This window comes from Notechis scutatus, chromosome 1 (genome assembly GCF_049901735.1).
Source record: "Notechis scutatus isolate UNSWTSFEM ecotype Mainland chromosome 1, rNotScu1.2, whole genome shotgun sequence".
NCBI lineage: Eukaryota > Metazoa > Chordata > Lepidosauria > Squamata > Elapidae > Notechis > Notechis scutatus.
In genome coordinates, this window is record NC_142009.1 from 187,339,980 (window position 1) to 187,354,957 (window position 14,978).

At 34.3% G+C, this 14,978-nt stretch overlaps 1 protein-coding gene across 3 annotated transcripts in view; it reads right to left on the reverse strand.

Annotated features, from left to right (window-relative positions):
• Nucleotides 1-3,172: 3,172 nt before the first annotated feature.
• MTX2 (metaxin 2) overlaps nt 3,173-14,978 on the reverse strand; it is a 44,492-nt gene continuing 32,686 nt past the window's right edge. For all 3 annotated transcript variants that reach the window (XM_026677667.2, XM_087949679.1, XM_087949677.1), the window contains 7 exons: nt 12,930-13,002; nt 9,297-9,373; nt 6,648-6,740; nt 6,246-6,284; nt 5,738-5,863; nt 4,757-4,833; nt 3,173-3,661 (listed from right to left, as the gene is read on the reverse strand). In XM_026677667.2, coding sequence (XP_026533452.1) covers nt 3,502-3,661; nt 4,757-4,833; nt 5,738-5,863; nt 6,246-6,284; nt 6,648-6,740; nt 9,297-9,373; nt 12,930-13,002 — 645 coding nt within the window. In that variant the 3' untranslated portion in view covers nt 3,173-3,501. The remainder of the gene's footprint in view (nt 3,662-4,756; nt 4,834-5,737; nt 5,864-6,245; nt 6,285-6,647; nt 6,741-9,296; nt 9,374-12,929; nt 13,003-14,978) is intronic.

Consider the following 14,978-nt stretch of genomic DNA (forward strand, 5'->3'; position numbering starts at 1 on the left):
ACCCATTCTTGTTATATATACAAGAATATGCATGAGGATTATATATCTTTTCAGGTCTGGCAGCTTTTCTGTTAAGATTGGCCCTGTTGGAAAAAGAATATGGTTATCTACACAGCCTCGGAGAAATAGCGGTACACCCAAGTGTGTTTTTGAAGTTACTCAATACAAATACCAGCAATGCATGATTGGAAATGGTCAATGCAGTGATGTCAAGTCACAGAGGGGGAAAATAGTCCACATTCAGTACAGAAATATATGTACTGTACTGAATTTGCACTGTTTAATAAAGTGTAGTGGTTCCACTGTAAATTCTCAGTCTTATTCACTCTAGTGAAGAAAACTATAGCAAATGTCTAGGCATCCATGAGAAAAAAAATTAAGGGGTAGTATGTTAGTGGTGAAATTCATGCTATGATTCTGTAATGCAAATTTATATATAGCTGTGTTATGATGCCATAACGTATGTTTCATCATTTTGGATTCATTGTACTTGGGAACAGACATCAATGGCAAAATATTGAGAGGAATGTATCATGAATCTATAGAAACCCTCATTTTTAATTTTAACTTCTCTTGTAAAATCAGATAACAAACTGCACTTTCTTGGTAACAACCCTAACTTTTTCTCTGGTAGGCAATAAATAGCAGCCAATATGGCTGATATTACAAAAACACACACTACAATCTGCAAAGATGAGTTTATGATTGTGACAAGAATTCCAAAAAATAAAAAAATAAAGACAGCAGCCAACCCAGGTGTGAAAATGCTAAAAGGCAGAGATGATAGGAGGAAATACTTTGAAGTACCATCATTTCAATTCATCTGGATAAAAGAATATTTACATGTATAGATATGACTTAAGGTTTTCTCTTTTTTTTTTTTTTTTTGAAAAAATATTGAAAAAATAAACATTACATGATGTTAGTTTACTATCCACTGCATCTTTGATCAAACCTCAGTTTGAACAATCTAGTCATTTTCTCTTAATGTATAGAAAACCACATCCACAGTTGTCTTCATTGTGCTCCAATTGTGAATGATGACTACTTATTAAAGCATGATGTGCCATGTAGCTATTTCAATTCATTTCCATTCTAATTTGCTCTATAAAAATTCCAGTACACTGTTGCAATAAACATATAAGACAATTTGATTTTAATGTAAAAAACATACATTTCACAGGCTGAAGATTTGCTGTCCCTGGACAGCGTTAGAATCCAACTTTCATTAACTCATCACTACAGCAAGTAATCAGGAAAAACAGGAATTAAACAGTTTCTGCATCACTGTCATCAAAACAACATAATTTTTAAATGAAGACAGCATGGAACAGTAACAGATTTTGCTACAGTGTAATTTGTCCTGTTATAAGGTCCAAAAAAACTTTTCAGAAGACTATCAGAATATATATTAATATATACATTTTTAAAAGTTTATGATACTTGTTTAAAGCTATATATGGGCTGAAGAGATCATATAAATATAAACTGCAATACAAACTGAGTCTCCCTTCATAAGGAAAGAAACTTGAACTTCTAATTTTCAACAAAAACCTCTTGGCAATTTTAAGGGCAATATTTCTTACTCTCGTCGGTATTATTAAATGTGCTGTTTTAAAATTAGATGATATAGACAGAAACACGTGTAACATGTAAGAAAACTCATACTTACTGTCCATAATACAAATTGTAACTGTGAATCACTGTAATTAATAAAAGATGGAAGTTACTCTGACTCACAATTACAATTTGTATTATGGACAGTAAGTATGAGTTTCTCTTGATATTAGCTACTGGACTGTTTTAAAATTTTCCAAATCTTAGAAACCTAGCCTTTTTCATCCTACACTTAACCCAGCATTGCTTTAGTTTTTAAAAAGGCACTTTATCCAAATGAATACTTTGAAAAAGTGCAGAAGCCTCTTAGCTTTGTCAGTCAAACAAGTATTTCTCGTTCTTAACCTAATTTAAACAGGGAATTCTGATAACTCAAATGATTAGAAAGGGAATGTTGATTGGGGGACTGACAAAGAATATATCTAAGTTTACAAAAAATATTTATATGAAATAGCTCTGCAGCTCATCTTACTTTACTTATTGAGTTTGCAATGTAATTCACTCATCTCCATATTCTTAAGTGCAGTCTAAGTGGCTCAAATAGATTTATGCACACTTTATTTGTTTATAATAGATCATATCTCTTGCAACATCATTTCGAGATAGTGGGGATTTATAGTCCAAGAGACACTTTCAAATGGAGTTAATGCATGGTATCAGGCTTTAAGAAGTTAAAAGGTTGACTGGATGCTGCTGAACAAGACTTGCAGTCATTCTGTCTTGTAAATTGGTATTTAGATTACTAATGATTCAAGCAGGAAACAAATTTGGCTACTGACATCACGAAGAACAATAATCCTTTTTTTCCATAATTCAGAATAAAAGTCATTTTGTAAATGGGAACCTAGATAAACATGTGCAACAGCCAAGCCATCTTCAAAGAACTGGTTTTCCACTTATTCCCTGAATGGGAAGCATTTTAAAGAGCAAGAATATTCCTTTTTCATAGCCTTTGTTTTCAACTGAAAAGGCTGATCAAATGAGTTGGAAAAAGTTAGAGAGTAGTCAATGTTGAATTCAATATGATGGTTCCATCTTTGCTATATTTGAAAAATAATTTAAATACAGGTTCTAATTAATAGCTTTTAAAATAAATTACCAATTTTCTGCCTTCACAGAATATAAAAAGATACGGTGGGACAAATACTTTCAGATGACCAGAGCAAATACTCACAAGACATGTAATTAAAAAAGAGAAATAACCAACTCAAAAACAGGGGATTTATTCAGACTGACTTTCTTGATCTCCAGAATTACGAACGATTAAAAAACAAAATAATTTCATGTTTTATATATTATATTTACATGTTTAATTAATGCATTTTAAAGGTTCTGCATTATGTTTTTCTTGCTATTTACTGTTAATATTTTAAATAACATTTAGCCAGATAAGAGAATTCTGCTTAATAGTAGGATAAAAATGCAAATTTTATTTATGTAAACATTTTACATCGATACCTTAACCAATCCCAATTTAGTAGTTTAATGGGTGTAAGGCAAATAATTGTAAAAATGTAGCATGTATAGCCAGTTAAAAAAATATTAAGAAAAATACTTATAGAATCATCTAAACTTTATTGTTTTACATCTTGACACAATATTGTTTCAAGGTCACTTCAAAAGAATATTAAAATGGCACACAGACATGTACAATGAAAAACTCAATTTTGTTTTAAATACAATAGGTTTCTTGAATTCGTCACAGATAGGTTCTCTTGGGCTACAACAGTTTTGGCGCAGCTGACTCAGATTGTGAACTAAGCCCAATTTTCAAATCCGTGCCACTATCTGTTTAAAATAAAACAAGCATGGTCAATATATTAATTTTATTATTACTATCATCACAAGCATTCTGTTTATCAAAGACAGTTTGGAGAAGGAATACTAGGCCATCTTAACTTCAAAGTAGTGTTGTTCTATTCTTCTGCAAAATGCAGTGAGGTTACTGTAGCCTTTCACTTTTACCGACAATTCATCGCTGATCAACTGGGTAGTAAGGATTGTGAACAGATGTCCAAATACCAAAGCATCTAATTCAGTTGGCCTACGAACAAAAGAAAATTAGTATGTTGGATGAGAGAACACAACCACTGGTAGTCACATTAGGCATTAGTGCCAGTTGTATATCCAGACCACGGCATACTATCTTGACCATTCCATTTTGAGGAGAAAATGCTATCAAACTGGCTTTATTCCACCTCTTCTTCTTAAAATGGTGATAGAAGGTTGCCAGTTCAAGGCTTGAAAACTACAACAGTGATGAAGAAGCATGTAAATGCTTCACCAAGTCAGAGCCATGCCTGCCTTAATCATGGAGAAATTGGCGGGCTGCAGTGATGTTAATGAAGGCAAAACCAAAAAAAACTGTATTTGGCACCCAAGTACCCTGTCACTGCAGAGCAGCAATGACTTTTTGTTTTCTGAGTTCTGTCCTTTTAATCTGAGGATCAAGAGGTAGGCTGCATTCAAGCTTCATGTTAATATAAGTGAATATAAAAAGTCTCATCCTCTCCTTCTCTCTCTCTCTCTCTCTCTCTCTCTCTCTCTCTCTCACACACACACACACACACACCATCAAACGAGATATTCTGAGAGAATGGAATTGTAATCAATTCAAAGGATCAAAGCATTTAAAATATGAATTAAATACTATTTTTAAACATATTATTTAGGGATATAATCAAAGAATAACTTAGAATGGAAATACACTAGCAGTGGTAGCATTTCTTTAATCTAACCTAGATTTTAGAGTGTGTTACAGAGGTAGACAAAAATCAAGTTTTTAAAAACTTTTTGGAAACGCCATTTTATTGAAATTCTTCACATAGTGCTTTCTAATTTGACCCTATTAACCTTCCTAGATGTTCCTCCTTGCCTCCTTCCGTAGCTCTCTCAAGTTGCCCAGAGGTCATCTAGTCATTCCTTGATTCATAAATTAAGAAACCCAGAAACACAGAAAGAAGTTGTTTCCTGCTTCTTAGCTCCTGGACGAATAGGCAGCTACCATGATGCCCTTTTTACCAAAAGTTAGAAAAGAGAAGAGATTTTTATTTCATCTATTAAAAAAAGAAAGACAGAAACATCTCCCCATCATTTGAAGAATGTCTTCTTGGCAGAACTCTTAAATTAAATAACTTACTTCTTATTGAAGAAATATAGCTGTGTCCCAAGTCTTTGAGAAAGTGCTTCACAACACTGATCTACCTCTTCAAGTACCTAAAAAGAACACAGATATCACAGAAGAGCAGAAAATAATTTTAATGAAGTACTAGAGCAACAAAATCTTTAGTTAAAAATACGATAAGATTTTTAATCATATTTGTCCTACAAAGTTCTACAAAGAGGTATCAAATTCGCGGCATCATGTTATTGTCACGTGACATATCACAACTTTTTCCCCTTCACTAAAATGGGGGTAGGCATGGCCAGCCCGTGGCGCATCCAACCCATGGGCCGCAAGTTTAACACCTCTGCTTTAAATGCAACAATGATGTATTTGCACCTGTTAAAAATCTAACAGGATTTATCCTTAGCATGTTTCCAGACCAAGTATTTAGATTCAACCCAGAGACAAACCTATACAAATAACCTCATATATAATTTTTGTGAACACTTGGGCTTTTTCCTCCGAGCTTCTTTCAAGAAGCCTTCATCCAAAGATTAAAAGGACATCTAGAATAACATCTGATAGCTGTTGCTGTTAAAAAAAAATAACCATGATGTACATACCTGAGAGCATTTGGGAACTTCACCTAATACTAACTTATACTGACAGCTAACAATCTAATGCCCAATACTATGATCCTATTACTCAAATATTGAAAGGTTTACACTGGGTGCCATTTTTTTCAACATATTGATCTTAAATTTTAAAGCTCTAAACAGCTTATATTCTGGTCATTTAAGTCTCCTGTTTCATTATAAACATATTGTAATATTAAAAATATATATCTAACAAATCAAAATATACCCCACAGTAAAACCATTATCTCAGATCACAGACAGCAGAGGCTAATTTTTATTTAACTTACTAAGAAGATACAAAGAAATCAGTGCCCTCCTGAAACCTTACATTTTACATTTTTTTTGGGGGAATTAGACTTGGAAAATAATGACTGACCTGATCAAGTGACTTATTGCCCCAGCCAATAGCCTTCATTTTACGCTGGACCTCGCATTGCTTCTGATAGGCCAAAATACGATTCAGAGGCCAAGGATAAGGAGAACCATATCTTGGATGAGTGATCTTTAAAGGAGAGAAAAAAAGGATTTTTGTGTTCTTATGTAACTGAGAAAGCTGTGTTTTAGAAAAGACTAGGCTAACTATGATTTTATTGCCATGGCTCTGCCTCAGAACCTGATTCTGTACAATTATTTATAACTTGCAGCTAAAAAGCAAGCCTTTAAAATTATATTTTAAAAAATTCACTTTAAAACCAGCACATCCAATAATGACATAGAGTAACCCGAAATGTATATGCAAGCAAAATTAAAGCAAAAAAAAAAAAAAATGGTATCATTAGTGGTATAAACCTCTATGTTTCATTTATGAGTAGGGACTTGCAATTGTGAGCAAAAGTGTTTTCTCATTAAAATTTAATTAAGATGTATGCTGCAGAATCACTCACCTCCTGGACTGTAGCATCATCACACCACTGAAGATACAGCTAGAAACCAAAGAATACTAAGCTTCATAACGGAGAAGGTTACACAGTCATTTATTCCTTGCAGCTTTCTCTCCTAGCTCTACCAAACAAGCCATTAATAACATTTAAAACACATAAATACGGCTAGTAGATCTATCACGAAGCAAATACAATATTTCAGTGCACCAAAAATAAGCTGAAAAGGATTGCGAAGTGTACATAAAAGTGTATTGCTTTTTGAGAAGCACTGTTAATCATAAGTCTACCTTTTTTGTTTTATATACAAATGTGGCTTGCAATGTTACAAAGAAAATAGCATTTCACTCCCCCTCTTTGATATAATTCATTTCCCAAGACTGACAAATTACCAGAGTTTTGCCATACCTCCGCTGTCAAAAGCATATTATTGACTAATTCCATGTAGGCTTTCATCTCAGCTTTTTGGACTTCATCCAACCCATCACTAAGTGAATGGCCCTAAGGCAGGAGAGAAGGAAGGAAAGAGAAAGGAGAGCAAAAATTATCCATTTGGGTCCTTTCCAAACTTTATTGAAGTCCGGGCCTTTCTCTCATTCAAAACAATCCTTTGCAACATTACACACAAGAGGCAGCTTTGTAGACCTCAAAGACTATTAAAGGCTCGGGGGAGGGGGGGGGAAATATTGAATTGAAATCTTTTAAATAGAAAAATACAGAGTGATCAGTAAACAGAACTTTCCAGCTACAGACCTTCCTTTTGCTTTTCTGCTGAGTGGTTTTTATAAATACAACATCTTTGTAAATAAACTGAAGTGAGTTATGGTGATGTAAATACCTTATTAAAATACGATGCATGGGAATCGATTTACAAGACTAAAGAAAGAAGCAAGAGTAAGCATAAATATTGATTATTTGGAATTTTTTAAGATTTAAACAAAGTGTTCTCTATGCAGTAGATTGCAGAAGCCAAGAACTAAGTGCAACATTATTTCTTGGCAACAGCCAAGATAGCAAACAGAGCATGCAGCAATCGGGAATAGCCAACTCAGTGGTGCATTTCTTCTTTAAAAAAAAAAAAACTTAATTTCAAAAGCCACAGCAGGCATGGCCAAGGTTCTGAAAATGATCAAAGTTACAATCCAAACCCTCTGGAGGGCACCAGGGTGATGCCTACCCTATCTTAGATGTAGGACAGGATCCAAAGGGCTTTTGGACAGCTCAGGCCTCATCCTATAGAGCCAAGACATACAGAGAAACAATTTGAAAAATGGAAGCCCTTTCAAAGAGACACCTAAACCACTATAACCGGTTAAAAGAAAAAGTTCATCTAAAAAGTATTTCCCTCAGCTGAATCAACTGAGAATTCTTCAGGTATTTACTGTTGAAGCTTTGTTGTATTTGAATATATAATCAGAAATCTATTTACACTAGACAAGTGCTGAGATTCAACATATAATTTAGCTTTCTCCCATTTAATTACCATGTAATTAGTTTATAAATTTCTATCTACTGTGTATCAACTGAAAAAAACCAACAAACAAGTTGATATTATAAAATTGCATCACGGTCCTGTATTACAGAATAAACTAAAAACTCTTGAGAAAAAGGTAAAAATAAAAGTCTATTTATTCATCAGTTCAGTTATGGAATTAGCTTTTTAGGCCACAAGAATTAGTAAATTTGGAAGATGGAAAGAAGGAAGGAAAAGTTGCTCACCTAAAATCAAAATTATACGTACACATATACATCCTAAATGTATGAGAAATTTAAGCAACAGAAAATATTTAGATATCCATATGACGCATATCACATGTATGAACCCCAGAATATTTGGGTTCATATCATTTGATTCATAATGGAATTAATGCTGTATCCAAGAGAAATATGGATTTGGCTAAAAGATCCTACTGGAAGAAGCATATCTTCACTCCCTCTTCCTCACAGATACCTTGCCATCTCTCTTACTCTCTTGAAACTTGATCACACTCCCAAGATAATTTCAGAGCATGCAAATAGCTAAAGAATGAGAATATTCCATTCTTTCTCCCACCAACGCGAAGACCTAAAATCAGCAATAAGTATGCAGCCAGAAACCTACATTACACAAATTTCCTCTTCAGAAGATGGCCCAGCAACACCAGTTTCTTATCCTGAATAGTGAGGATAGGATCTGGTCAGTCCTTGGTGGGAAATAACCAAGAAATAACAATTCTATAGGTTACATTAGGAAGTATAAAAAAAAATCCACAAGACAATTTTATGCTTGTTCTGTATTGTTGCAAGGAAAACTACACGGCCAAGCACATTACCTCACCAGTTGAATTCTATTCAAAGGAGACTTTACAATAAGTATCATTTAAACTTGTTTCAGTTTAATGATCTCATATGTGCTAACTGGGGAGATCTTGGAGCTGCAACTAAATATAATTAGAAGAAATCAGGATGAGCAACGTGGCTGTAGGACCTCTTTCTGAAATTCTTGAGTAATACAGATTTGTGTGCTAAATGGATAAATAACAGTTTTTTTTGTTCAATATGGAGATGTATCGAGAGAAAGATAAATATTGTAGAGAATATAGTTTGTACAAAAAAAGAGTTCAGCCCAATAATAATAGATAGAAATGTACAAGTCTTTTTACACAGGAGCACTCAGCAGAAAAGTAACCCACTGAATTGGATAACATCTGAAGGTTGTTAATGCAGTATTTTCTGAAAGAACAAAGTATTTTATTTTCAAAGCTATGATTTTATCAAATCACTAGGATAATTTCATAAATGAATAATTAAAACAACTGCTGAATAGGTATTTATCAATATATATATATACACACACACAAACACACACACACACACACACACACTATATATATATATATACATATACACATATATATATATATATATATATATATATATATATATATATATAGCAATACACACACACACACACACACACACACACACACACACACACACACACTATATATATATATATATATACACTATATATATATATATACACGCTGCACACACACACACACACACACACATTACCTTGGCTTTTACAAACTGGACAATGGGTCCAAGTTCTGAAACTACTTGATTTCCTACATGAATAAAGGGCACTTTTCCTGTGGGTGAAAAGAAGAGTATATTTCAACATTCCTCACCAACATAGCATTCTGAACCAGAATTTATTAACAGATATCCAGTGAAACTCAGATTTCAGTTTTGTGTTTGAGTATCTGTTTTGAAAGATGTATGAAAATATAGGTTTATAGCATTTGTTCTAGGCAAAGGTAGTTGATCCTTTCCTGATTATGAATCTCTGTGAAATGCTACAATCGTTATAAAAAACAAAATCAAGTATCTTTGACCTATCATCATCATCATCAAAATTATAGCAAAAGAACAGTTTAATACAACAATTGTTAGAGGTGGGGGGGAAGTAATGGAACAATAAAACAACACGTATGATTTTTTAAAAAAATTCAGAGTTGTGAGACTTGGTTGTCATTCAGTGATACCAAGACCTCAGCTCTTCCTAAAAATCTGGCCTTCTGCATTCAGGGAATTCTGGTAACACACAAGTGCTTCTTATTCACACAGAAGAGTTATTGGGGATGGACAGTTTATGTCAGGCCACATTTCTTTGTAAAAGCTTCTACACAGTTACTTCTGATTCTTTTGTAAACCAAAGCCCCCAAATGACAAGAATTTTCTCCTGTTGGAGGATTCATGATCGAGACTATAACTACCCTGAGCATCAGTTATTAGCAGAAAGGCTACTACACATGCATACATATGCACAAGCATGCATATTTTGTTTTGGTATGAATCTGCACCATCAATTGACTGAAAAATAGATCATATTTCTTCCAGAGGTGCAGGAAGATGCAACTGTAAAATCAACTAGCCTCCACACAGTACATTAATAACAAATCAAAGACTGTTGAAACAAATGTCTCAAAATCCCGCCACTTCATATTTGTTCCAAATACTAAAGTTGCTGGACTTTAAAATATAGTATTGTGTCAGTTTCACAGAAGTTGTGTAAAATATACAACATACAGAGTTTAAAAAAATAATACCCATGAACAGCATTCAGGGTAACTTCTGGCAAGAGATGCATTGGTGATCCAGCCAGTCTTTGTGTTTTCAAAAAGGGGGGAAAGACATGTATCTATTACTTTTTATTCAAAACTACTGGATATAATTTGACATCAATTACTGATTTTCCTATGAAATGTAAAATTTTCATTTTGAGACACTGAAAACTTCAGTCACTAAAGCACCAACGGTAACCTAATTTTTAACCTAATTTTACCTTCCTCTACTTCTTCCTATACCCCAATAAAAAGTCCTGAAAAATTCAAAAGGTTGCGTACTCTTTTATGACATTTGACCTAGCTATAATAAAGCTATCACCCTACTATAATTCTAATAAAAATAGTTATCTGTGCTAACTCTGTGCTCATACCTTAGTGACAACCTCATCAGAAATTGAGCAAGCAGTGAACTTAGGTGGCCTGGTGTTCCTTTGTTGACACTGAAAATCTATAATCCTAAAACCTCTTGCTGTGAAATATGGGTAGTCCTCAACTTACGACCACAATTGACCTCAAAATTTATGTCGTTAAATGAGAACTTGTTAGGTGACTTGCCCCATTATATGACATTTCTCACCACAGCTGTTAAATGAATCACTGCAGTTGATAAGTTAGTAGCCTAGTTGTTAAGTGAATTCAGTTGCAAAAACTAATCATATGACTGCGGGACACTGCAATGGTCATAAGTATGAACCAGCTGCCAAACATCTGGATTTTGATCACATGATCATGGGGATGTGAAAAACTGTCGTAATTCACTTTTTTCAGTGCCGTTGTAACTTTGAACAGTCACTAAATGAACTGTGGTAAATCAAGAACTACCTGCAATGTCAGTCTCTTCCGTGAAGGACTACACAAATAACTGTGAAGGTTAAATATTGTCCAACGGATATTTGGAATATTCTTGCTTTTACTTTTATTAAGGGAAAAATAAAATCTTGGTCACGGACAGTTCCACTGGCTAAAAAAAAAAAAAGAATTGCAAGCAAGCCTCTGCACACTGACATATACTGCAAAAGGAATGCAGGGCCTTTTGAACTTCTAGACCTCTTTATGTTCCTATCAATCAAGCTTTTACTTCTACGGAACTCCTATGTTGTATACAGAATGAGCTTGTGGTGTTCCTACAGCAAGAGTCAGCATATCAGTGCTCTCACAAGGTGCGAGTTAAATGCTCTCTTATTAACAGATGGAGAGAAAGAGAGCAGCGCCAAGCAAGCTGTCCTCAAATGTGGAATCTCATAAAAAGGAGGAAAATTCATTAATGGTTCTGAATTGTAGATTTTGGACTTGTAGAATTAGGACCACAATTTCTGCCACAATGTTATGTACACAGAAGCTCTGTTTATCCAAGCACTAATTTATAGGAAAGCATGCATATGATAATGCATGATAAAAAGGCTTTTGCGGTAGGCAGCAGGAAATGCTTTCAACCTGCCAACTCAAAAACTGGGGGGGAAAATATTCCCATTAACATTGAATTTTGCTTTATTTCCGTTTACCACAGTTAATGGGGAATAAGAACATGCCACATTATTGGCTAATTAGCAGGCTATCTTCATAGAAAGCAGTGTACATATTCCCAATAGTTCTAGGCCATAAGGGGACATGCCCAGACGATGAAATTTAGGAGAATACGTCTCAGTGAATTCAGTCCCACGATACTCAGTCGAAGCATCTTTTAGCCTGCATGGATTTCACTGTTAAGAAGCCCAGCTGTGCCCACTGCACACACATCTTGTTTCCTGCAATGAGGAAAGTTATGTCTGCATATGAATATGCAGGTATGCTACCGTATTTACTCTGCAAAGATCTGGCTGACCTCTAGGTGGAAGCAAAGAGTTATATTTTTCATTATCTCTTTGTTGACATTTAGTGGTTGCCTGGATTTTGCAAGCCAGATATGATAGTCCTATTCTTCACCTACAATGAAGTGTGGGAAACTCCTTTCTGAACATACCCCCTTTAATAGATAATAAGCCTCAAATGTATGAATTACCAAAAAAAAATGCTACTTTTGTTTATGAGACCAAATGAGCATAGAAGCAGCCTGTATATTTGAATATAGAATTGCCCCAAATTAGAAGAGGATGTTAAAAGGGGACCTGCTTATAAAACCTGAAATGGGTACATAAGGATGTATATAATAATCCATTACCTCCATCTGTGCCCTCTCTCTTCAATCATTCTGAGAGCTCAATTCTGTAAAGTAATCTTTGTTAGGGTATTAAAATAAAAAGCTGCTCAAAGGTAGAATGTAAGAAAGGAGACAGGTCATATCATCTAATGTTAAAACCAGACTCTTCCATCTACTTCCATCTTGACTAAGGCAGTTCACATTTAAACACATAGAACTGTTAGCAGTATGTTTACCTTTGCCTTACAATACTGCCGTTTAATACAGTTTAATGATGAAAAGGTATTATTTCTGTTTCTTGCAAGAAAAAAAATCTGTAGCATAACAAGAAACAAGCTACTGCATAGTGCAGCACACGGTAACTCCAACCGATCTCCAAGATGAGATACTGTTGCCATAGTTTCCAAGCACAGGTGTAGTGTAAATGATTGGTACACTTACCAGATGGGGACATATATTCTGCATTTGCCCTACAAACCACCTGGACTGGCAGATTGCACATTTGTAAAAAAGCCTGAAAATAAAGAAGAGTAAATTAAAATTTTCCACATTATAAGAAAGCAAAACAATTTTTTTTTAGCATTTGTAATTTTAAGCCACAAGAAATATTCCTTTATTTATCATTATTTTCCAAAGCAGATAAGTAGGAGAACCATACTTCTAGGTACTGGCGTTTAACACTGCACTTATCACAAAGTCACCACTCTGGATGCAACTATAAATGAAGAGAGAATTACAGCAATCTGAAATATACAGCATCTCCATTTTCTTGTACTTTACTGTGATAACCTCTCTCTTAGAAAAAACTACACACAAAAAAAACTTTACATTCCGTTTTGGCAATAATGATTACTGTTGGTTTAAAATGAATTGATGAAACCTTCTGCTATAATACCGATTTTTCATGGAACTTAGCCCACAATTAAAGTGTAGCCCAATTCACATTTTTAAAAAGATGCCATTCTGTTGTCCTTCTGTTAACTGTAATCAACTATTAAAGGTGCCCAATCTACATCATGTAAAGCTGCCATATATGTACCTTGCATTAAACAAACCCGAGCTGACTGAAAAATAAATCCTGGCTCTCCTAATGGACTAGAAGCTTAGGAGCTTTAACTGTGGGTAAGGATCCCCTAGGAGACATCTCTATTTAGAAATTTCTCACTCCTAAAACAGCAAAAGTCTTAAGATATTTGAGCCTTCAACAGGTCAGCTCTGTAAACAGACAAGAGTGGTTAACTTCTAAAACATATCAAAGCTAGACCAATCAAACAGACTTTTTGTGGCTATACCTGAAAATGAGAAACAGTGGGCAGCAATGGCAAAAGTATTGCTCCCTAATAAACCTTTTGCTTTGATTCTCAGATTCTTCCACAACAGAATACACATTCCAGACAAGCAAAATTTCCATAAACCTATTCCCACAAAACAACACGAAGAGGGGAGATTTCCATAAACTATGAAGAAAGATTCCAAGCTCAGATATTTTGAGTAACACCAAAGCTTTTCTGGAATTGCATATTATTATATTTATCTTATAAATAAATCAAAGGCAGTCCTAGTAGTACTGTAATGATTAATATTTAAAATACGGCTGTAGAGAATGTCAATATGCAGACACTGAAGGGGAATCTGCATTTTCTTTCATTAAAAAAATGACAAGTGGAAAAAAGTGGAAATTATACAACATGAACTAATGCACAAAATATTCCAGTTTTCCTATCAAGCAGTGGCAGATGCTGTAAATTGCAACGTCTGTCTAAAATTATAAATGAAAATGGTTCAATATCATTCTTGGAATGATAGAGTATATGCCTAATGCAGTTATGATAATGGTCGCATTTGTAGTTTAACATAAATTAAGAGTTTAATTATATTTGTGACTACTTGAAACAAAGTAACACGTTCTTTTGTACCTGCAAATGTAATTTATTGCAAAGCCAGGTTCATTTTCCAGAACAATCAGTTTTATACTACCCTGGAATGCTGCTGTAATGTAATTCCTGCTGCAGAATGTGTGAAGAGTACGTTCACTGGTACCACAGAGGAGGCTTTGAAGATAAATGAAGATGCTATTCATTCAGGAGTAATTTCATCTTAGAACCATATGAAAGATGTTTCACTCAGCCACGGTAGATGCCTGGCTTGGGATTTCAGTCTATTTTCAGCTCCGGTGTAATGTTGTTAAATCGATTATGTTGATACTGTATTTCTAATCATGAAGAATTTCAGCTATTATTCTACTTAAAGAATGGATTGTCAGACTTGCATTATAATGTTCGGTCTCTTTCCAGTTTACAACACAATTACAGTTTCAAATCACAAACTGAAATTATAAATTCGCACTAAAAGAAACACAACTCAGTAAAATGAAAATCAGATAGTCTGCAGCAGCCTGTTTAAAAAAACACACACACACTAATCATTTAGAGAAAAATGATCCTTCTTCTCACTATAAAAAACTAATGAGCTTCCAATGCATCATGAAAG